The following is a 23529-nucleotide window of genomic DNA, read 5'->3' as shown; positions in this document are numbered from 1 at the left end:
AATATTTTTTTCTTGCAAGGTGTGTTTTCTTGTGAATTTCTTTACTTTACTAAATAAATTGGAATATTCTAGTTTGGAACTAAATTATGCCTAGTCAACTAGTGCTAAATTCAATGTTCTCTTTATTATATACTAATTTTGAGACTTTACTGAATGAGGACAACAAACTCTCTCACTCCTTCTAGAAGTAGGTTTTACATAATTGTCTATCATTCAATATCCTTCTTGAAAGGTAGGAGAGAATAGAATCACATTGATGATAGTTTAATATATGAATTTTAAGTCACAACTTTTTTTCATTTTCAATTGAACTGTAAACAAATTTGGATGGACAAGCATCAGGAACACTTATCCTGCCTTCAAAGTTTATGACATAAACTCTTACTAGCAGAGATTCCACTTCAAGGTCCAGCAATGCATTATACAAAAACCCAAGTGGTCCCATTCAGTCATGACCATGTAGTCATTCTACAAATGAGTTGCTCAGACTTGCAAAGAGTTTGTTTGGGACATCAGAAAGAAATCTAAAAGCAGCCTCTTATCCCGACAGTTTACATCTTGCTCGAGTGCCTTATGTTGATGAAATCATGTTAAAGGGTAGATGGAGATGGTTTAGGCATGCTCTTCACACTCCCCAAGAGAGATTAGTTTATAAAACGTTTAACTGGGCTTCACAAGGCACTAGAAGAGTTGGAAGACCCAGGCCTACATGATTGAGGACTATGAAGCATGAAGTAGATGAATGGAGAAGTACTGAATTTAAAGCTCAAGATAGAGACAATTGGCGAAATCTAACAGAGGCCCTTTGCGTCAATAGGTGTAGGGGGAGATGATGATGTTTTTGTTATACTTAACACAGCGAAAAATGGTTGATAGGAAAGGGCACCTGGTTTTAAATGGTATTCCCCACTTGTGCCACATCTCCACACATCCCCTGCTAGCCTTCTTTCTCCAACCCTACTACACCTTGCCCTTTGTCTTTGTTTCTATATAGATTGGTGTGTTTCTGAAATTATATCTGAAATTATTCTAACTTTTGTTTCACAACAACATCGAGGTAAAATTCGAAGAGTTTTCTGTATAAAGGTTCACCTTCATTCTAACCGTGGGATGTGATTGAGGGCCCTCCTACACGCATGTGCCAGATGTTGCCGCTACATACACACACATGAACACACAGTAACAGCATTCTCGTGATAAATAAAAAAATAGTCAAGTTAGAGGGGGAGCTCGATTTCAATGCCATAGGCAGAGATCTTATAGCAATAAGGAAGTGAAAGCTCAGAGAAGCAGTGTCCTTTGGGTAGAAGAAGGGCAAGAGTAGTGTAGTGATGGTCTGTAAGGGGGAGGGGAAAATTATACTGAATGAAAGGGAATTGAGATGATATTTGTTATAAAAACAGCAACACAAATATATGACTAACCGAGTATTTGCAGGGGTAAGCAGAGGGAATTGGTGATGAATCAGAGATGGAGACTAAAAGAAAGACAGAGATTAAGCAGCAGGGGTTAGAGAGTAGGCCAGTTATCTGTGAAGACGTGGCACCAGTGGGAAAATCCATATAAAACCAGATGCCTTTCCTTCGCCGGTTTTCCCCCCCGAGTTGAGTGTAGTGCTAATGCTCTCCTCATAGGCCGGCCATACACTATCATGTACACCTGAACAGTTACGCCTGTCAGGTATACCTGATACTTGAGGAGCACATACGCTCTTCATGCATACCTGTCAAGTTTGTCAGTTCGCCATAGATTCTCGAGAAGATGAGTTGTACTTTCTCTCCTTATTATTTGTAGTTTTTGAGAATTGTAAAAACAGACGGAAGAAACGCAAACAATGGTGTAAGGAATGGCTGCAAAGAAGAAATAAATTTAGCCATATCAATCTTCTTAGTGAATTGAGACATGAACCATCGGTTTATAACAATTTTCTGCGCATGAATGAATCAGTGTACAACGAGTTGCTGTCACTTATATCTCCCATGATTAAAGGAACTCAACTGTAAAATAAATCAAAATTACAAAACTGTAACCCCAAAAAATTTAAACTGTCCACATCAAATGATTGTTAATAACTGAGAGACCTGTTCAGGTACACCTGATAAAACTGCCACACACACATCAAGTTTACTCGCCTGTCGGGTAGAACTGATCAAATTTTCATCAGTTGTCAAGTCGTCTGAGAGTTTTTCCCGCCATACACTATCAGGTATACCTGACAGGCGTACCTGTCAGGTGTACATGATAGTGTATGGCCGGCCATAGTATGACAGCAGCAATTCGATGCTCCTTGGCTCTCTGGTAAGTATATGGAAGGGAAATTATGAGAAGCCCCATGAATCAGATAGGATTTTTTTCAATCTGAGACATAAGTTATGACACTGGGTCAAGGGAATCCATAAGCAACTTGTGGAAAATCGCGAGTGGCTGTATGAATTAAAGGTCGAGAGGGTGGATAGCAGGACAGAAGAAAGAAAGCATTACCTGATGCACATTTGAAAGCTATAAAACAAGAACAGACAAAAGGTGAAAAGGATGCTACAAAGACCTATAAGCAATGCCTTGCAGTGCATTAATTGAGATGAACTGACGGTGTGTATTCTTATAACAGCATGCATTTAATTCCAGAAATCCAAAAGGTATCAGAGATTTAGATCATATACGTACAGCTGTAAGATCTTTATGGTTGCGGTGGCCTATGGGGAACAGCCCTGACTGTTGATCGTCAAACTGGGGTTCGAGTCCCACTCAAACTCGATATGACAAATTCGAAGATAATTTGTATTTTTCCTAACCATACAAACCTTAGCTATTTACACAGGGTTTACCTTTTAGCGCAGCTGAAATGGCGAGCCATTAGAATTTAACGAGGGTGTAATACCCCCGCGCTAGTTAGCGGGGGGGTAGGGGAGTGGTAGCTAGCTACCCCTCCCCTCCCTCACACACAGATGAATGCTCACTTTCACTTAGAGGTAGGACTTGTCTTGGGGGACAGGGCTGGCGGGCAAATGTGTGTAAATAGCTAAGGTTTGTATGGTTAGGAAAAATACAAATTATCTTCGAATTTGTCATTTGTTCCGTAACCAAAATACAAACCACGCTATTTACACAGGGTGACTTACCCCTTAGGTAGGGTGGAAAGTCCCCAGCCATACTGGCTTTGGCTTTACCCGGGGACTCAGAATCCGAGTGAGTAGCACTCGAGAAAAGGAGTCCCTGCACCTCACAAGTTCCTTGCTTCGCAAGGAACCATGTGGCCTACGTAAGCTTGTGTGTGAAGGAAGAAGTGTGACCCGTCCTAGGCAGTTGACCTGGAGTTCCAGAAGGAACTCTGGGTTAGGACGTTCCCAATACCACTTCGTCAGGGTATGGGGGACGCGACAGTATTGACTCCATACTCGGAACACAAGGAAGCATGGTTTACCTGCAGAGGTTCGAGGTCAGCTATGCAGAGACCAGGATGCTGCTTCCCCGTAGAGGGGATGATGAAGAAAGAAGTAAGGGCCAGACATACTTCTTTCGTTCATGCAGACTAAAACCTGATAACAATGCCCTCAACCTTCTGCTACCTGTCCAAAGAGGAGCCTGAGGTTAGACCAGCTGTTGTGTAGCCACCACAGAGCGATAGAAAACGTATCGAGACTCCTGTGGGTCACGCCCTGCAGGAAGCGGGCTGCAAAGGTCATTAGACGCTTCCAGACTCCAGCTTGTAGCACCTGCGTCACAGAGTAGTATTACTCGAAGGCGAGGGACGTTGCGATGTATCCAACATCGTGCTGTAGGGGGACGTGACGGGGGAGGGTCTGGAGACAGGTCGAGATGAATGTCCTTGAGTCCGGGCTGAAGAGGTATATTGGTGACTCTCCCCCATGTCCTCCTTGTGCTCCCAAATCGGCTGCAACTGAGGACAAACTGCAGCTGTTCCCAGCGCTAACCTCTCGATTCCTTTACTGGCAAGAAAGAGAAGGTCTTGGGACATCAGATACAGAATGGAGACTCGAAATCTTGAATGAATCGGACCGAATTCTGAGTCTAGCCAACAACTCAGGAGCGAGCCTGAATGTTGCCTTCCCCTCTTCCTTAGAAAGGGGGGAGTCGTAAGAGACCAAGAAGATTGCTTACACACTGGCCGTGGCCAGAGTGAGCAGGAGACCCAAGGCGGAATACAATCCGAGGCCTGTCGTAAAGGGTCTTGAGAAGATCTCTTAAAGGACTAAAAGTCCGAGCCATGCTCCAAGTTGGAGGTCTTCCTCCGACTAGGGCAGGGACGATCGTAGCTTCGCATGAGCGAGGATAGATCCAGCGGGCAGGAAAAAGTTATTCCTTTAAGCCTGAAGGTCAGGGAAAGGCTGAGCGACAGGCTTCATTGCCGCGAGCGGAAAGGAGTTTCCTCCCGCCGAAAGGCAATAAGACCGTTATTGCTGGAGAAGAGGCCTCAAGGGAAGAGGTATATCTCCCACGGCACCAACCACCGAAGACTCTTCACTTTGCCTGGAAGACCCCTGTGGATGACTATCGCAGATGACGCGACCTCCGTACCGCGACTGTAGCGGGTTGTCTCTTCTCGAGGAGGAGGCATAGTGTCTCCAGGCATGAAGCCGAAGCGACGCCCCGGTTCGGGAGAGATGTCGCAGTGTGGTTGCTTGAGTAGTCTGCGCCGTGGGAGAAGCTCTCCCGGGAGTTCCGTCAGGGGAAGCAGAGGGTCCAGAAACCGTTCTGCGCATAGTCCCAGTGGAGCTCTCCCATTGAAAGGTTGACAGACAACCTGGTCTTGTTGAGACCCATTGTCCACAGACAAAAGGGAGGGAAGACGCAGGCGTCGAAGTTGTCCCACCATCACCGGAATGCATCTTGCCAGAGTCTCGGGGTCTGAGACTGGGGGGAAGAATAGCGGAAGCTTGAGGTTCCAAGCTGTCGCGATCAGGTCCCCCAGACCAGTACTTACTGGTTACCCAAGGTCAAAGACCCCCAGGTACACTCTCTCTACGAGGCTCTGCTCGGATAGTCTGAGAGAACATTCCCCTGCCTGGAATGAGAGAGCCGATGGTGGTATTGAGAGAATCTCAATCATCCCGGTTTCTCTACTGCAAGATGTGAAGGTGTGAAAATGCGTCCCCTGCTGGTTAGAATACGCCAGAATCATGAAGTCGACGCGCGCGGGGCGACTCGGCAGGAGCTGTAGGATCTGTAGAGGGGCCAGACTAAGGCCCCTAAGCCTGCCTGAATGATGGAGAGGTATCCTTCAGGTCTTGACCATAGGCCTGGACCGGAACATGCCCCCCCCCTTTCCTTTGACGAGTCCGAGAACAGCATCAAGAATGTGGGGAAAGGACGAGAATATCCACTACCATCAAGAGGCTCCATAGGTCAACACCCATTGCAGGTCTAATAGTTCCGCTGGTCCCATAGGGGCCAGGAAGTCCGGTTAAACATTGCCTGAAGCCACCGGAACTTGGATCGCCCCACATGGAACTTATCCTGAGGCGACCGTTCGGACTATAGACGGGTCAATGAGGAAAGGAGAACTAGGAAACGTTCCAAGGTAGGGCTGAAAGCTCTGCTTGACTGAGAACAGGTACTGCGACTCTCCTCAGTCTTGCCACAGTCAACCGAAAGGAAGGCTCGGAGGATGTGGTAACAGAAGCTGGCGTCCCCAGGTGGTCACCCATCCAAGTACCGACGTTGCTTAACCTCGCTGGACGGACGAGAAGCGGGGTTTCCAACGTGGTAAGGCCGTTGACTCAATATCATGGCCAGATACTCCAGATGTTGAGGCAAAGGAAGAGAAGGCTCCAAGCAAAATACCATGAGCCCACACTCATGGTAAGCATCCGGAAGCCTGTCCCGGCGCTGAAGAAGGTCGAACCCGAGCCTACCGGAGTTGACCAGCCCTCCAAACAGCAGAGGAGGCGGAAGCCTGCACCTGAGCGGCCAAGAGGAAGGCAGGGAGAGTTCTCTGGGGAAACAAACCTGCTAAGCCACGGCGGGATAGCCACACTGCATCATAAGCAGGAATACTTGCAGTCTAGGCTGAATTCGACGAGCACCCTGGAAGATGGATGGAATGGAAACTGAAAGTACCCGTCCTTCCGATCCAGGGTTTAAGGAGTCCTGTCGCCTCGTTACCAGTCTGATCGATTCTGCTGGTCTACGCTGGCCGAAGTTTGTTCGACAAACTTGATCAGGGCTGAGAGGTCGACTAAGGACATCCCCTCTCAGATCCTTTCTTACAAGAAAGGATCGACTGAGGAGGCCGGGGGTGAAGCCGTCGATGATCCTAAGGAAGACCTTCGCCTAAGGTATGGATCATTCTGCCCAACCGGGCAACTCTGCTGACGCTATGGCATAGAGGTTCAGAGACACTGAATTCGCTGACAGAGACGGCAGGCGTGATATCCTTGGCTGATCACAGAGATTGTGCGGGAATGGGCATCGGGAAGCTGTCATTCGGATGAGTAACCTTAAGCATCCTCCCAGAGAAAAACCTGCAATCCTAGAGTTCGTGAACTCCTTTTAGGACTATGCCCCCCCGGGGGAGTCTCCCGTGCCATGTGTTCCTGACAGGAGGAAACTGCAATTGGACACCTTGTCCCAGTTGTCGTAGCCGATAACTTAGGCCGACGTGATTGAAAAAAAAGGGCGCTGGAGCCCTGCAGAGTCTGGAAGAAAGCGCCTTGGAGGAGTGAAAACGGAAGTCGATTTCCTCCGCACAGCCGCTGTCTAAGTCTCTGTCCTTGGGCACAAACAAACTCTTCTCAAGGATGGAAGGGTGTCTGAGATCGTCGACCTCCACAGATGAGACACCCGAAGGAAGCCCTCAGTCAGCGCGTCCAGATGGTACAACATCGAGCTTGTCCGCAAGTCAGATACTTAACGACGAAAGGCCAAGGTGCCTGAGCTCGAGAGGAGGAAAGTACCCATGCTCTTCCTGTAGCTTCCTTGAACCAAACCTCGGGCCGTAACCGAGGAGGGAAAGAACCTGGTAAGCTCCCAGAGGAAGGGGTAAGCAGTCACCCCTTGTCCGATGGAGAAAACTCGAACGGAAAGCCCCCCCGCCAAAAATCCTTCCAGGGAATGACGGGGAAGGGCTAACCAGGTTCAGGAAAGAGGAGTGTTGCTCAGATCTCCCTTAAGTTTCTCCTATTCTTGCAAGTGCCATGCTCTGCGTTTACGGGGTGAGGCCGTGTTCTGGAAATACGCTCCAGAAGAACTCGCCAGGCTGGCCATGCTGCGAAAACCCCATTGGGAATCGTGGTCGCAATCGCCCTGGAGCTCGCGCGACTGTAATTCAAAGATTTTCGCGTGGGCGAACGTGGAAGCGCCCATGCGCGGTAACGCAAACGAAGGTGAGCGAAGGAGCGCAGAAGGAGGGCGAGCGTGGTAGGGAGGGCGAGCGTGGTAGGGAGGGCGAGCGTGGTAGGAAGGGCGAGAGCTGGTGGTCGGCGAGCGATAACCCATAGACGAGCAATGGATACTGCAAGAAATAAGCCGACGTTTGTGCGAAGAAACACTGTAGGTTCGCGCGACGGAACACCATCCGTCCGCGTGATGGAAAACCGTTGGTTCGCGCGTGGGCGAACATTGGAGAGCATGGGCGCGGACGCGCATGAGCATAGACGTGCAGGCACGTGGGCGTGTGGGCGCGCAGGCGAATGGTCGCGCGGGCGCACAGGCGAGCGGTCGCGCGGGCGAGCGGTCGCGCAGGCGAGCGGTCGCGCAGGCGAGAGGTCGCGCGGGCGCGCAGGCGAGCGGTCGTGAGGGTGGGCAGGTGGATGAGCGCGAGTCCGAGGCGGCGAACGCAAGCGTTAGCGCGATGGCGAGGAAACGCGCTGCCGCGTGGGCGAGGAAGACCGCTGGCGATATGGATCAACAAGCGATCGGTGGTGAGCTGGTGAGCGCTAACGCACAGGTTGGCGATGGCGCGTTGTGTTATGCCGACGCGATGGTCGAGCAGCATGCGCAGGTGAGCGATCGTGCGTTGGCGAGCAATATGCGAAGGTGAGCGATCGCGAGCAGCATGTGCAGGAGGGCGATCGCGCGATGGTGATCAGCATGCGCAGATGGGCGGTCGCGCGATGGCGAGCAGCCTCTGCAGGTGGGCGATCGCGCGATGGCTATCCGCATGCGCAGGGTCGCGCGATGGTGATCAGCATCCGCAGGTGTGCGGTTGCGCGATGGCGATCAGCATCCGCAGTTGAGGGTCGCGCGATGGCGATCAGCATCCGCAGTTGAGGGTCGCGCGATGGCGATCAGCATCCGCAGTTGAGGGTCGCGCGATGGCGATCAGCATCCGCAGTTGAGGGTCGCGCGATGGCGATCAGCATCCGCAGTTGAGGGTCGCGCGATGGCGATCAGCATCCGCAGTTGAGGGTCGCGCGATGGCGATCAGCATCCGCAGTTGAGGGTCGCGCGATGGCGATCAGCATCCGCAGTTGAGGGTCGCGCGATGGCGATCAGCATCCGCATCCGCAGTTGAGGGTCGCGCGATGGCGATCAGCATCCGCAGTTGAGGGTCGCGCGATGGCGATCAGCATCCGCAGTTGAGGGTCGCGCAATGGCGATCAGCATGCGCAGGTGAGCTAGTAGCTGGCGAACCATGTTCCTTCAGAAGAGTTGGAGAACGTTGGCGTGCCGGCTGTAACACACGCGGGCGATCCGGAGATCGCCGAGAGACAGGTGATCGCTGGCGAGCTGATGATCGCTGGCGAGCTGATGATCGCTGACGAGCAGAAGACTACGCGTGGAAGCCTGCGTATAGAAGAAGAGTCCTTGACCCCGACCTGAACCGAAGTTCTAGATCGCGAGGGCGAACGTGGGCGCGTAACAGGAACAGCAGGGATGATCATCATGAAAGCGCTGACGAACAGGAGAGCGCTGATGAGCAGAAGAGCGCCTGTGCGTTAACACTGAGCAGGAGCAGGAGAGAACACAGCAGAAGGGCGCGCAGGGAAACCCCCGTGGGAAGCAACCCTTTGCCCCGAAGGGATCGTTGTCCGCCGGGAGACTGATGTCCGTCGGAAGACCGCTGTCCGTCGGGAAGACCGTTGTCCGTCGGGAAGACCGTTGCCCGTCGGAAGACGAGATCAGACTGCTGTCCATTTGCACCAAGGCGGAAGATCGAGAAAAAGGAGTTGTAGGCTGCAAACGGAGATTCAAAAAGGCGCCTCAAGCACCCTTATAGGGAGATGAGAGGCCCTTACGACGAGGCGGACGGTGGGCCTTACGGCGAGTGAGGCCAACAGCAACAGAAGAAACCTCCGAAGAGGAGTCTCTATGAGTGTACTCTCTCGCGAACGAAAGAGAAACACTTCGTAGAAGAGACTGGTAAGCAGTGACCTAAAAGGAGCAATCCTCCGAAGAGGAGCTCCTGCAGTTGCCCAGCCCCTTGAGCGAAACTGCAGGTGTGACCGCTCAGCACCAAGAGCATAGTCGCACGAAAAAAAGGCAAGAGGAGAACCCTCCATAAGGGGAAAAACTCAAGCCTGGACAGGAAAAACTTCCCTCGGAAGGAAAGTTACCTGCCCAAGGAGGCAAGCCTCCTGAGAGTTCTAAAATGAACTGGAGAGCTGTCCGTCGTCACGGGAGTACTTCCAGTAGAAGGAGACACGCCCCTGACGAAAACACAAGGGGGGAGGCAGCAACAGCCGAATCCCCAGGACTCAACAAGACAGCTCACACCGTTGCCATATTACAGAAACGAACTAGATCGGTAACTGTAAAAAAATAAAACAAAAACACATTAGTACACATTCATTCCCCTGGGAAGGCTCCGAAGAGGAATCCCGAGGGAAAGGAAACAAGAATTACACAACAGGCACGTGCCCTCACAACCACTTACACTCACGGAAGGAGAGCTGTAACCAAAACAGAATTATAACAATTGTAATTATGTAACTATGTAATTAGGTAATTTAAAAATGAATGAACACTAAAGAAAGAACGAAAACCCCGAAAGGAATCGTTCTACAAAGCTGAAAAATCAACAAATACAATTAGATTCATAAACTAATTGAGACAAACGTACGGCGTAGCAACACCCCCACACGGAAAGGAAGCTACAAGGGCGTAGTAACACGTAGTAAAAGGGTGAACGACCTCAAGAGAAAGAGAGAGAGAGAAAGACATAAGTCAAACTCGATCGCCACCCATAACGCCGTGGCGGCCAACTGCCGAGGACACCACGTAGATAAGTACACTACACACACAAATCTGAAAAGGAAACTTACTGATTTCTATACTCAAATATGTATACAAACATGAAAACATGTTTACATATATATTGAGTAAATGAAAAGTAAGCGATTAAGTAAAGACAAAACAAACAATGGCTGCCAAGAGAGGACCAAGACAGAGACGACTGTCACAGTCCGAGCCAAAAGTGAAAGTGGGCATTCATCTGTGTGTGAGGGAGGGGAGGGGTAGCTAGCTACCACTCCCCTACCCCCCCCCCCCGCTAACTAGCGCGGGGGTATTACACCCTCGTTAAATTCTAATGGCTCGCCATTTCAGCTGCGCTAAAAGGTAAACCCTGTGTAAATAGCGTGGTTTGTATTTCGGTTACGGAACAAAGTTCCTTTAGTGTCTGCATCCTCACCATCCTTGTGAACTAAGTATGGGGGGTTTGAGGGAGCATATAAGTGCACCTGCTGGGTTCTCAGCAGCCAATGCCTGGTCCTAGCTTGAGTGGAGTGGGGTCTTGGGTGCTAATCATATATAATATTTGGTCAGTGTCTAGGGCATTGTTATGCTTGCTAGGGCAATGTCAATGTCCATTGCCTCTTCCACTCATGAGCGGCCTTTAAACCTTTACTGAAATCGGGAGATTTAATAACTAGACATAATTAACCTATCTTTTTATTTTGTTTACTAGACTTTTTAATTCTATACTAAGAAACTGGGTTTTAATTTTGTCTTTTGTATATCAGGTGTAGCACACAATGCAGTGGAGAGCATTGACGTCAAAGGAGAAAACGTGTTGGTGCTTGGATGTGGACCAGTGGGATTATTTTCTATTGCTATAGCTAAGGCTCTAGGTAAATATGGTTCTTAAATTTGGTTTTATTTCAAACATACCTATTTAAGATTAGTTTGAATATTTGAAGAAGGAATATGTACTTACTGCACAAGCACATGTTAATGAATTCTCAATGTACAAAACTTTATGTGAAGGTGCTCGTGAAGTGTTTGCAGTCGACATTGACCCTGGACGATTGGAACTGGCAAAGATAATGGGTGCTACTGACACAATTAATGGACTCAAGGTAGGGATATAAATCCTTTTTTTTTTTTTTTTTCTTGAGAGAATGAATATTTCTGATTATAATTTATAGGGGTTCATATGACTTCAGATTTCCCTTTTAGGAGGACATCGGAGAACGCGTAATGGGTCACACAGATGGTAATGGAATCGGGCGCATCGTAGAAGCAAGCGGAGCAGCTTCACTTCTTAACAGGTCCTTTAGCTGGCTTAGAAAGGTTAGAAACATTCATGTTTATGTAAATATTGGTGAGGCATGCAATTCTAGTATCAATCATTTGCCACTCTGTTGTTATGCCAATAGAATTTAAAGATTGGGGGGGGCATACAATTTTAATATCAATCATTTGCCACTTTGTTGTTATGCCAATAGAATGTAAAGATTGGGGGCCATACAATTCTAATATCAATCATTTGTCACTATTGTTATGCCAACAATCATTTGCCACTTTGTTGTTATGCCAATAGAATGTAAAGATTGGGGGCCATACAATTCTAATATCAATCATTTGCCACTTTGTTGTTATGCCAATAGAATGTAAAGATTGGCGGTCATACAATTCTAATATCAATCATTTGCTACTTTGTTGTTATGCCAATAGAATGTGAATATTGGGGGGCATACAATTCTAATATCAATCATTTGCCACTTTGCTGTCATGCTAATATTTCCTAATTAGAAAATGAAATAATATCACAGAATTGCATTAATTTTGTACAGGGAGGGCAGATAGGATTAATTGGTCTGCCGAAAGAACCACTACATGTAGAAAATGTTCTCACCGATGTAATCTTCAAGTCCCTTACGCTGAAGACTGTACATGGAAGAAGGTATTGCTTCTAAGTTTAAATTCGTTTCTCCAATAAATTCAATTTGTTTTTAAAAGATGGCTTTCTTATGTGAATCATATACAGTGAAATGGAAAGTATCATTTAAGAAACAAAACAAAAGGATGAGGATGATTATCATTATTACTATTATTATTGTTGTTGTTGTTATCATTATTACCATAATAATCATTATTATTATCATTATCATCAAAAGCCAAGCTGCAAGCCAAGGTGGCAAAGCAGAATGCTATAGGGATCCCAAAAAGGAAAGTACCCGTGTAGAAAAGAAATAAAAAATAATGAATAAATTGAAAAGAGAAATGAGAGAAAATAATAGAACAGGTTAAAATAAAAAACTTAATTTACCAGATAAGTGACACAAGCTATGAAATGAAACTTATGTAAACATTTTCAACAGAAAAACACTTACACTAAGGTCGAACAACTGAAGTTCAACAGATTCGACTATATGATAGGGACCATCATTCTAAAATTTGGTCAGAGCCGGAATGAAACTCCAAGAATATTATGCAATACTAAACCTTTTAAAAAACACACGAATGTTGGAATTAAATGCACACCTTGTATTATATAGAGGACGGTATAGTTTGAGAAGATGCTAATGTAAAGGATAGCTAAAATTATTAAATAGCTTAAACAGGTAATTGAACGAAAGGGGCCTGAGATGAATATCCAGACCAAGGATGATGAACAAAAAGGAATGCAAGTTTTCATCCAACAAGCTAAGATGAGTCAACTGTTGGAAATTAGATAGAACAGAATAAATCATTTGAGACATAACCACATGATGGGTAAATCTCCAAAAAAATCTGAAAGACTTCCTTACTATACAAATCAAAGATGAAAATGGGATATGTTTTTTATCATCAAATTTGGAATCAAGAATCCCCTATCATTTTTGGATAAGCTGCAATTAGTCAAAGAAATATTGTTAATGAAAATATCTAAGTAAGGGGTATCTATTACAATTGACCAACATACAATCATACTTATCATTTTTTAGTTTAACTAAATGCCCTATGATTTTTACCATACACTAATTTCATCTAGATCTCAGCTACCACAGGTCAACGTTTAGAGATGGAGTTGATGCAAAGACAGTAGCATCAACTGCATCTGCAAAAAGCTTGTTTTCAAGGCAAAACTACTTATCATGCATATATAAAATTAAAAGTAACAGGCCATGAACACTGCCTTGAAGAACAATGGACACTGATTTCCTGTAGTTCATCAGCATATGCTCTCTGTAATCTGTAGGTCAAGAGTTTGGTAATTCTTATAAATGACCCACTGACTCTCATCTGCTTAGGTTTGAAAAGTCAAGTCCAATCATATAAAAAAAGTCAAGACTAATAATGCAAACTTCATGACTATCAAACAATTTATGCACAACAATGGAGATTGTAAGAAGAGTATCTACAGTATAGCCCCAATGTTCTTGCAACAGAAAAACTAAGAAACATGATTACTTTCAGCATATCAGACATTTTGGCAACAGGTGTTCAAAACCTTTTAATAAGATGAGATTAAGGAAATTGGATAGTAATTGACATGGCTCTATAGATACAATCCAATTAACCCAATGGAGTAAGATTACCTATTCTCTAACAAGTGCAAATGTAACCTCTAAGACAATTTGGTAGCTAAAAATTCAGCTGCTTTATTAAAAACAAAGGAGAGATACTAATTTAGTTTACAAACTTCCATAAGCATCAAGATCAAGTAAGTGTGTCTTAATTTTATTGGGCAGAAAAAATAAACTACCATTGTCAGTTTAAAAGTTAAAGGTGTCTGATTTCAGTTCCAGCTTCATCAGAATAGATGCTCACCGGACCATCAGCCGGGCAAGCCCCACCCCCACTGTGGTGTCCAAGCACAGTAGTGGCCTCCCCAGTAAACAGCTTAAACTCATGGTCCCGGGCTGGGATCGATCTGCCACCATGTTACTACTGTAATAGCCAAGAGGCTAATTTAACTTCAGAGAAACAAGAATAAAAACAATCATAAATGCAGAGACATTTTAGAGGATTTTTTAATCCATAAGACCCTCACTCATCCATCAACATGAAAAATGCTGTGATGGACAGTGCAGTGTTTACAATTGATATATTCTATAATCTGTTTCACCTCAAAGATGTCATCTAAAAGTTGCTAAAGATTTTTCAATAGTTGCTGCAGTATCCGTAAAAAAGGTATTGTTAGTTCTTTCATCAATATTCTTTACCTTTATTCTTAATCCATTCAAATTACTCACCAGGTAAGTGATCCTGTTACAGACATTATCGGTTAACCTGCAAGTCAATATTTTAGAAACTACTTTATTACCTAGTTCTTCTTTATTTTATTAAACTCTCTTTTAATTGCTAATAAAAAGCTTTTGCATTCTTTTTTTACAGGATCTTCCATACTTGGAAAGAGTGTGAAAAACTTATCGCAGATGGTCTCGTGAAAGTTGATCCAGTGATATCTCATGAGATGAAAATGACACAGTATGAACATGCTTTTCAGGATCTTATTGGAGGTAAAGCCTGTAAAATCATTCTGGATCCACAGAACTAAATAAATCCACAAGTGATCAATGAAATAATAGTCTTTCTCTTTTCCTGTTTTTATGTTATATTGATAATGACTAAGGATATAATCCTTTTTCTTGAAGGTTTCTACAATGTCATGTTCATGGCCATTTCATTCTTCAAAATAGCATTCCATTTAAACTGGTATGCGGAATTAAATCATTCTTATTAGACATGAAAACTATGTTATTTATAAGCTTTAAATTAAATAATATCTACACTCATCATTCCACTTGGCAGAAGATAAGTATCTTTTCTTCCAAGTTTCATTTATCTTGCTAATCCTTTCGTTCAAATAACGTGACGAAAATATTCTCAGTTGTTTTAGGCACTATGGTTAGTGGATCAATACAAAATAATGTTCTGGTGTTAGCATATAAGGGAAAGAGGTTGCAGGCTAGGAAGTTTGAAAGGGTAAATAAAAATGGATTATGGTATCATCATTACAGTTACAAAATGAAAATACACATAGGTGCACATGTATCTTGGTATTATAACAAGTAAGATTTGTTCTCCGGTTGAGACATCTGGTCATGCCTTGATTTCATCAGTAGTGAAGAATGAACAGACTGTCCCAGATGTTTCTTACTCATGTAAGATTTACATAAAATCTCAAGCAGACTGGAATGGCATTTTGAGTGATCTTCACCAGAAGGGCTTGTGCTCAGTCTCGCCTAAAACCAATCACCGGTAGTAATAGCGTGCGTTCTCTTATCTCTTACTGAAAACCTCTTTCAGGGACTGGCTTTGGTGCAGCATTGCTCCTCCCACGAAACAATGCAGAGGAATTGGGTGAAGTCTCACAAGACTCGGCCAGATCAGTCGTTCTATACTTTGGTGACATCGTCTTTCTCCTCTTAGGGGCCGGTAGGAACAGGTAACAGAAATTTGTAAATGAGTTACCTGGTATCTTTAAGGTAACTAACTATCACCTGAAGAATGAGTTTCAGTTCCTGGTTGAATGATTCTCGCTTATGGCTATCAATCTAGTAAGTTCCAATCTCAGCTGCAGATCATATGACTCCCAATACCGGCTTCCAATCGTAAGGTTCACAATCACAGTACTGTATATGGCAAATCATAAAGAAAATTATGATTGTAAAGAAAAATCCAAAGGAGACTTGTCTTGCCAGGAGAGAACACAATCAGAACGTTCCTGTGAAGATGAAACAGGGAGTGAAAAAGCCAGAGGAAAACTTAATGCTCATGAATGAAATATCTCGTAGACCATACAAGCCATAAAAACAATCAAAGGTTCCTTTCTCAGTAGTATCATGTACTGGGAATGATGGAATGAAGCAGATGCCAGTTCTGTGACCAAAAAGTCACCGAAGAATAGGTGAGAGGTGTCCATTCACATTGAATCCAGCAAGAGCAGTGAATAATGTACATGAACTGAAATACTGATACAGATTTTTAGGGAAGGGCACATTTCCTATAGGTAACATTTCGCTTTGCACACAAGGTGAGAACGTATTATGGTACTTATTCGCAGAGACACGTGAGAAAAGCAAGAATCCACGAATACTTGCTTCCCTAAGATGGGTTAACTCTTAACCTACCAACTCGCTGCCCATTGCCTATGTGCGGTCAACTAAAACACTAAGTAATCCAATGTACTGATTAATAATGTTTATACTTGGTTTCTATCACAGTATACGTATTGTGTTAATGAATAAACACATTTCAATAAGTGTACAGTACATGTAGACGCATGTACTATGTACACAGGAAGACTAAGGTAGGCATAACATGAGTTATCATCGCACTTATGTGTACACTACATGTAATATTGTACATACAGTAACAACAAAACAGCACGAAACATGCCGGGTGCAAAGGAGCACGGTCGGTTTGAAATGGTCAGGCCACGGGAAACCTTATCACAAATCCGTGAATAAGTGATTTTTCATTTAACAGATGATACGTTTCTCTATATTACGAATGACTGAATCCGCGAAGACATAAGTATGAGTACACTGAGCAGTATGTCAGTAATTTCTGGTGGCCAAAGTCAAAGTGAAGGTTACACTACCTGGGGGGGTTGGAGGGAGCCTATCCGCCACACTGCTAGATAGGCCCTACTACTACTCCCTTGTTAGAAGTTTGAATGATCGTTTATATTACCGTATGCGTAGGAAGAAAGCACAATGTAGATGCTGATCCTCAGGGTGCCTACTCATAAAACTGCCACAGTTGCTACCAAACTTACTAGAAAGCATCCATCACAACAAAGAAAAAGAACAGATTGCAACAACCAGAAAAGTGTGTACAGTACTGCTCTGAGGCCAAACACAAACCGTCTACTTACTGACCTGTTGGATAGGAGGAGCTTATCCGCCATCCACCAGCTACTAGCACCACTGAAATCAAACTCCTATTAAAAACTACCGGTTTCTATTCATGTAGGAACAGTCCATACTTCACACGGGAAGAAAACTGGGAAGTCAACACAGGAATATAACCTATTTTAGAATAAGGTAGGGTCATGGAGAATGGGGAGTTGTTACATGGGGACCGTAGTCGCCTTCGCTCAGGAGGGAAACCTTAGGTTATGTTGTACCTCTTAGACTGTTTTCCTTCATCATCATCATGATCTCCTCCTACGCCTATTGACACGAAGGGCCTCGGTTAGATTTCACCAGTTGTCTCTATCTTGAGCTTTTAAATAAATACTTCTCCATTCATCATCTCCTACTTCATGCTTCATAGTACTTAGCCATGTAGGCCTTCGTTTTCCAACTCTTCTAGTACCTTTTGGAGCCCAGCTAAATGTTTGGTGAACTAATCTCTCCTAGGGAGAGTAAAGAGCGTGACCAAACTATCTCCGTCTACCCCTCATCATGATCTCATCCACATAAGGCACTACAGTAATCTCTCATAGTTTTATTTCTTATAACTTGAAAAATGCTGGTTTCTGACAAATATCATCATCAGAACTGTAAAAATTGCCTTCAAATACACCAGAAAAATCTTGTACTTTCTCTGTTAGGGTTACTGTATTATACTGTAGGCTACTATGAAAATTTACCTATTTAGTCTAGCTTTTTTGGATTTCCAACCCAAAATCTTTGGTCTCCCCTTGGGATTCCACATAAACATTTTATAAAAGCTGGAGGGAAATCATTGATGATCAGAGATGCCTACATTAAAAACCAAGATTTGAAGTTTGTAGAACAATGGACACACCCGCCAACTAAACTTGATATGAAGAAGAAAATTAGAGGTCACAGGGCTAAGGGCACACAAACATAGGTAAGGTTATGTGGTGGTGATTTAGGTTAGGCCATATCTTTTTGATATAATAAGGTAGTATTGAGTGGCATCTTTGTAGATCAGTGGACTAAGAAACCATTCACACAGAAAATGGAAATTTCATCTAATTTTCTTCTAATTAATCATTCCGTTGCTTCTGTCTGGAAAGCTAAAACCAAGGGTTGATGCACTAAAATTTCTTGCATTGCCTATCTTAATTATTGCCCTGATTGAATAAGAAAAACTGCTCTTGGGTCTGGTAAAGCAGGATCCCACTGAGCCATTTCAAAATGACTGTTTCCAGCCATCACCTGAGCAAAATGCCATCTACAGCAAGTTATAGGATCTAAGGAAGTGACAGAATCCGGCCAGGGGAAATAGCTCTGGGATAAAATCATTTGCAGGTACAGTAGCCGGGTCTAGGTTAAAAAAAATTATTAAAAACGTCCAAATCTAACCTACACTACTGTACATTATCCAGTAAAATTATAGGATCCAATAAACCGTTTATAGCAAAGAAGACTAGTTACTTAATGTATTTTTTATAATGATTTCTTGCAGAAATCAATAGTCTTTTATTCATGGTGGGTCGAATACCATAAGTGAAAAGCTATAGTTTTGCGCTAGGTATCGTCATCAATTACACTCGAAACACCTTAAAAATATTGTATACAGTAATCTAATTGGATTGATATTTACCGTAAATTAACTTTTCTAAACTTCGTTGTTTCCACCAGTCATCGTAATAAATAAAAGTTATACCATAACCAAAACCAAAACCAAGTAATAGTAATGAAACACTAAAACAAATGTAAATTTTGTTTACCAGGACTTACGGACACAAAAATCAGAAATTTTCCATCTCACTTATTATGAAGTCGTTTGTAGCAGTGTTCAATTTACTCCATATTCTTCCTTAATTAATTACGGTAATGATTTACTGGCTTTTGCTCTGCTGTTCGCTTCGTTCATGATTAAACACTACCTCTTTGCTCCTATGTTCTGGCAAGAGGAACATGTTCCGCTACACGCATTAGCCCCGTGAGCTAGTATTTCGGCATTAATTATCAATTATACAAACTTAACAAAGGGGTGAATACACATAACAAAGGGGTGATTTATAGCTTCGTGCTCCAGTATCTGTTCGAACATGGACCTCACTTCCATTTCCAATGATCTGACTAAATATATCAAAAACACGAACACGTTTCTTCCTTAACCTTAATGTATTTGCAAAGATCTATTCAATTATGTGAGTTCCAATGTCTTAACAAATATTGCACTGTTCTATAATTGAACCTATTATCCTGACCTGCCTACCCTACCCTACTCTTAACTATCAAAAAAAATTATAAGATGTCACATACACCTGTAATATATATATATATATATATATATATATATATATATATATATATATATATATATATATATATATATATATATAAAGGCCTATACAGTATATACCCACAGTGCCATACTATTATATGGTATACACAGTATATGTATATATATATATATATATATATATATATATATATATATATATATATATATATATAAAGCCACAGTGCCCTATTGTTATAAGGAAACAAAACGGAACCTATGAAACAAATATCTAATGATAAAAACTGGAGTAAAAGAAACCTGACCTAGTAATCAAACAATCGTACGTACCTTTGGATCAGGTTCCTGTATTTTCTCTCTGGTTCCTAACTGCTAACTCGGCAAAGCGCATTTGAAAACACTTATCACACTTTATCAACCAATAGATAAGTGCAAAACTTAAAATTTTTTCCGGTAACAAGAAATGACAATTTGAAACTACCTCTCTCTCAACTTTGAAGTTTTGGTTAAATTGGTTTATATTCTAGGTTCCTCGTTGCTCTCCCCACAACAATACAGAGTTGTTGTGGGCACACTTCTAGAACACAGGCACAAAGCGCTGCAAATCCTCTTGGGTGGGAAGAAGTTTCGGTGAAGGTAGAGGGCCTGCCCTTATCTATCAATATATAATTACTACAGTAATAGCAAGAGATCAAAGGGCCTTATTTGTGAACAGTGTAACCGGCTCGTACGAGGCAGGGCCTTCTGTTCCATTCTCGAGAGCTTTGTCAGGGTGAAGTGATATGAAAATCAAATATTTCATATTAATATATTCAGTATAGCATCAATACATCAACCAATACACAAAACAAAAACAAGGTATTCTTACATTAGGGAGATTTCAAGTGAGGGCTTCAAGTCCGATCAAGATTGCCATTCACCTTTATACTCATTATATACCCTGATAATGCAGATAATAATAAATGTCTGGGATAAGATCAGTTACTTATCCCATAAGAGGTTAGTTAGACTATTTGTTGTGCAGCAGCAATAGGGCCTGTAGAAAAGGTGTCCAAGGGCCTGTGTGTCCAATCTTTAAGGTAGTGGTTAGTAAAATTTAGGTTATCTCTTCCAAACTCCTCCTTTTAGATTTTGTGCTACCGAGAGGTTTTTGCAGAATGCTGTTGTGGCAAGCCCACACATATTTGCTCGAAGTGGGCTCTTGGAGACTTCCCCTGAGGATTTATAGGCTCTCATGATAGTTTCTCTCAATCAGAAAGAAAGTGTCTGAAAACTTTCTTTTAGAAGCAGCCAGTGCTCACAAACAAATATGAGATTTTGGGCCCAAGATATTGTGTTCTCTTCAAATATTTACGTAATGCTCTTACAGGACATTGTAATATGTCATTCAGGTCACCAGTTACCTTTGAGAGACAAGATTGCAAAAGAGTTAAATTGAGATCATTATCAACTGGATTTTGGGTTTTAGCCACAAATTCATGAACAAAGGATAAAGCTAGTTCTCTCCACTTTGGAATGTGATATAAGATGAAATAGATCATGTAATTCGCCCACTCTCTTAGCTGAAGCTAAATCAAGGAGGAAGACTGTGTTTAAGGTAAACTCACAGTCTAAGGCTTTATGCATACGTTTGTATGGTTCTATTTTCAAGGCCTGTAGGACCTTAGTCACATCCCAGGAAGGGATTTTTAATTCTGGAGGAGGGCAAGCCTGCTCGAAACTTCTAATCAGGGCTCAGAGTTCCCAAGAGTTGGAGAGATCCAGTCTCTTCAGAGTGAATGCTCAGTTCAAGGCTGAGCAGTATCATTTCACCACAGTGACTGAAAGGGCCCGTTGATAACGTCCTTGCCTGGTGATCACTAGACTGGAGTTCGAGTCCCGCTCAAACTTGTTAGATCTTTTGGTCACTGCAACCCCATCCTTGTGAGCTAAGGATAGAGGGTTTGGGGGGAGCCTATAGGTCTATCTGCTGAGTCATCAGCAGTCATTGCCTGGCCCTCCTTGGTCCTAGCTTGGGTGGAGAGAAGGCTTGGGCACTGATCATATGTATATATGGTCAGTCTCTAGGACATTGTCCTGCTTGCTAGGACAATGTTACTGTCCCTTGCCTCTTCCATTCATGAGCGGCCTTTAAACCTCTTGTTCCGCAGGGACACTAAAAAGACTGCAATCAGGGAAATAGGGGCTTTGAGTGGAGCAATATTCCCCCTATGACACCAATCACAGATTTTCCACTTTGCCTTCTAAACTGCTGTCGAAGAATTTAGGAAGTATCTGGAAAACTGCTTCACAGTTGATTGTGAGAAGCCTTTCTTTCGAAGGAGACACTGGATACTCTCCAGCCACGAAGGGATAGGCAATGTACTGCATTGTGCGATTTTCTTATGTGAGGTTGGCGTAGGAGGTTTGACCATTCTAGAAATTCTCTTGATACTTCTGTGAGAAGTTCCAGTAGGACTGAATACTACTCTGCTATTAGCCACCTTGGGGTCACTAGCGATACTCTGACTCCCTTAGATTTTCTGACTCTTCAATGTCTGACATATCAGACAGAACGGTGGGAAAAACGTAAAAGTCTAAACCGTCCCATAGGTGTTGAAATGTGTCTTCCATTACTGCAGCTTGGGACTGGAGAGCAATATACTGGAAGTTTGTGATTCAGATGAGTGGCGAACATGTCCAGAAACGGGGAACCCAACAAAGTGACAAGTCTCTTTACAATTAGAGGAAGCAAAGACCAACTGTCATCCCTCTACGGCTCAGATGGTCTGAAATGACGATTCTCTTCCCAGGAATAAACCTCGCCAAGAGAGAGATCGACTGGGACTGCGTCCACTTGAGAACCTCTATTGCTAGACTGCATAGCAGGACAGAGGCTGTGCCTCCTGTTTTGGAGATATAGATAACTACCGTAGAGTTGTTGCTCATCAACACCACGGTGTGACCTTTCAAAGTCTTTGCGAAGGGGATTAATGCTGGTTGCGCCAATTTAATTTCCAGAAAGTTTGTGTGTAAGCTACTGACCTCTTCTGACCGTAGGCCCCGAGATTTGTTTCTTCCCCAGAGGAGTGCCCCACCCCATGCATCTGTGAACAACAGGAGCTGTGGAAGGGGAGCCTGCAGGGGGGTGGGGGTCCCGCTAACAGATTCTCCTTGTCCAGCTACCATAGGAAGCCTAATATCTTCTCCTGAGGTACTTGCAACTGGGTTGCAGGATGGTCTGAAGCTTGTGAACACTGGGTCTTTGGAGCCCACTGCACCAAGCACAGATGCAACCTCCCCACCAAAGGAAAGTTTTTCTAACGAGGAGAGATGGCCTAACAACTTCTGTCATGTCAGGGCAGACAGGAGGTCCCCTTTCAGAAAGGTTGTTTCCAATGACCTGAACCTTGTTATTCTATCTGCTGAAGCGAAGGCTTTGGCTTGCACTGAGTCTATGGCCATGCCCAAATACCTGATAGACTGTTTGGGGACAAGGCTGGACTTCTGCAGATTCAGTTGGACCCCTAAACCCTTGCACAGATCCAGCAGAGGGTCTCTGTGTTTCAGCATGAGAGCTCAGGATTCTGCTAAGAGAAGCCAGTCGTCTAGATATTTCATGAGCCTGATGCCCAGGCTGAGACAAGGACAAAGACTTTGGTGAAGACTTGAGGGGCTGTAGACAAGCCAAAGCACAACACCCTGAATTAGAAAACCTTGTCTCAAAAGGCAAACCTTAGGTATTTCCTCAAGGAAGGATTGATGGGGACCTGAAAGTAGGCATCTTTCTAGCCTATGGTCGGAAGTTAGTTATTGTTCTTGAAAGCCTGGAGAACAGAGGTTAGGGTCTCCATCTTGAACATTGTCTGTAAAATAGAGAGGTTCAAGAGGGAAAGGTCTATAATGGGTCTCTAACCTGTTTGTTTAGCAACTTGGAGACTTCCTTTGACTAGAGTAGGTAATTTGTTGATCCTTCAAATAGTATGGTTGGATCAGATTCCTGGTCAGAGGAAGTGGACAGTCTATGAAGGGAATGCGGTACCGTGAACGAAGGACTTTTACTATCCAAGGGTCGGCCCCCAAGTCCTGACACCTTTGCCAAGAGCATTGTAGGTATCTCCACATTGGAGGTAAGCTGGATGGCATACCCTCCCTAGTGTGAACTTCTGCCAGCACGTCCTTTTCGACCAGAGGGATGTCCTTTCTGATGAAAGGTGGATCTAGAATTCTACTGCTCAGGTTGTTACGCATCCATAGAGAAGAGAAGTA

At 43.8% G+C, this 23529-nt stretch overlaps 2 protein-coding genes across 2 annotated transcripts in view; one reads left to right on the top strand and one right to left on the bottom strand.

The window, feature by feature from the left end:
• The window catches only part of LOC137629038 (L-threonine 3-dehydrogenase-like), a 34203-nt gene extending 19516 nt beyond the window's left edge, over positions 1-14687 (top strand). Inside the window, exons 6-10 of the mRNA XM_068360305.1 lie at positions 10923-11030; positions 11167-11258; positions 11359-11472; positions 11976-12085; positions 14503-14687. Of these exons, the coding sequence (XP_068216406.1) occupies positions 10923-11030; positions 11167-11258; positions 11359-11472; positions 11976-12085; positions 14503-14665 (587 nt within the window). The 3' untranslated portion in view covers positions 14666-14687. The remainder of the gene's footprint in view (positions 1-10922; positions 11031-11166; positions 11259-11358; positions 11473-11975; positions 12086-14502) is intronic.
• spartin overlaps positions 1-19797 on the bottom strand; it is a 230757-nt gene extending 210960 nt beyond the window's left edge. Inside the window, exon 1 of the mRNA XM_068360865.1 lies at positions 19612-19797. The gene's annotated coding sequence lies outside the window, so the exon portion shown is untranslated. The remainder of the gene's footprint in view (positions 1-19611) is intronic.
• Positions 19798-23529: the final 3732 nt, after the last annotated feature.

The sequence above is a fragment of the Palaemon carinicauda genome, chromosome 37, assembly GCF_036898095.1.
Source record: "Palaemon carinicauda isolate YSFRI2023 chromosome 37, ASM3689809v2, whole genome shotgun sequence".
In the NCBI taxonomy this organism is placed as follows: Eukaryota; Metazoa; Arthropoda; class Malacostraca; order Decapoda; family Palaemonidae; genus Palaemon; species Palaemon carinicauda.
Note: the sequence above shows the minus strand (reverse complement) of the source record. Positions and strands in the feature narration are given on the sequence as shown.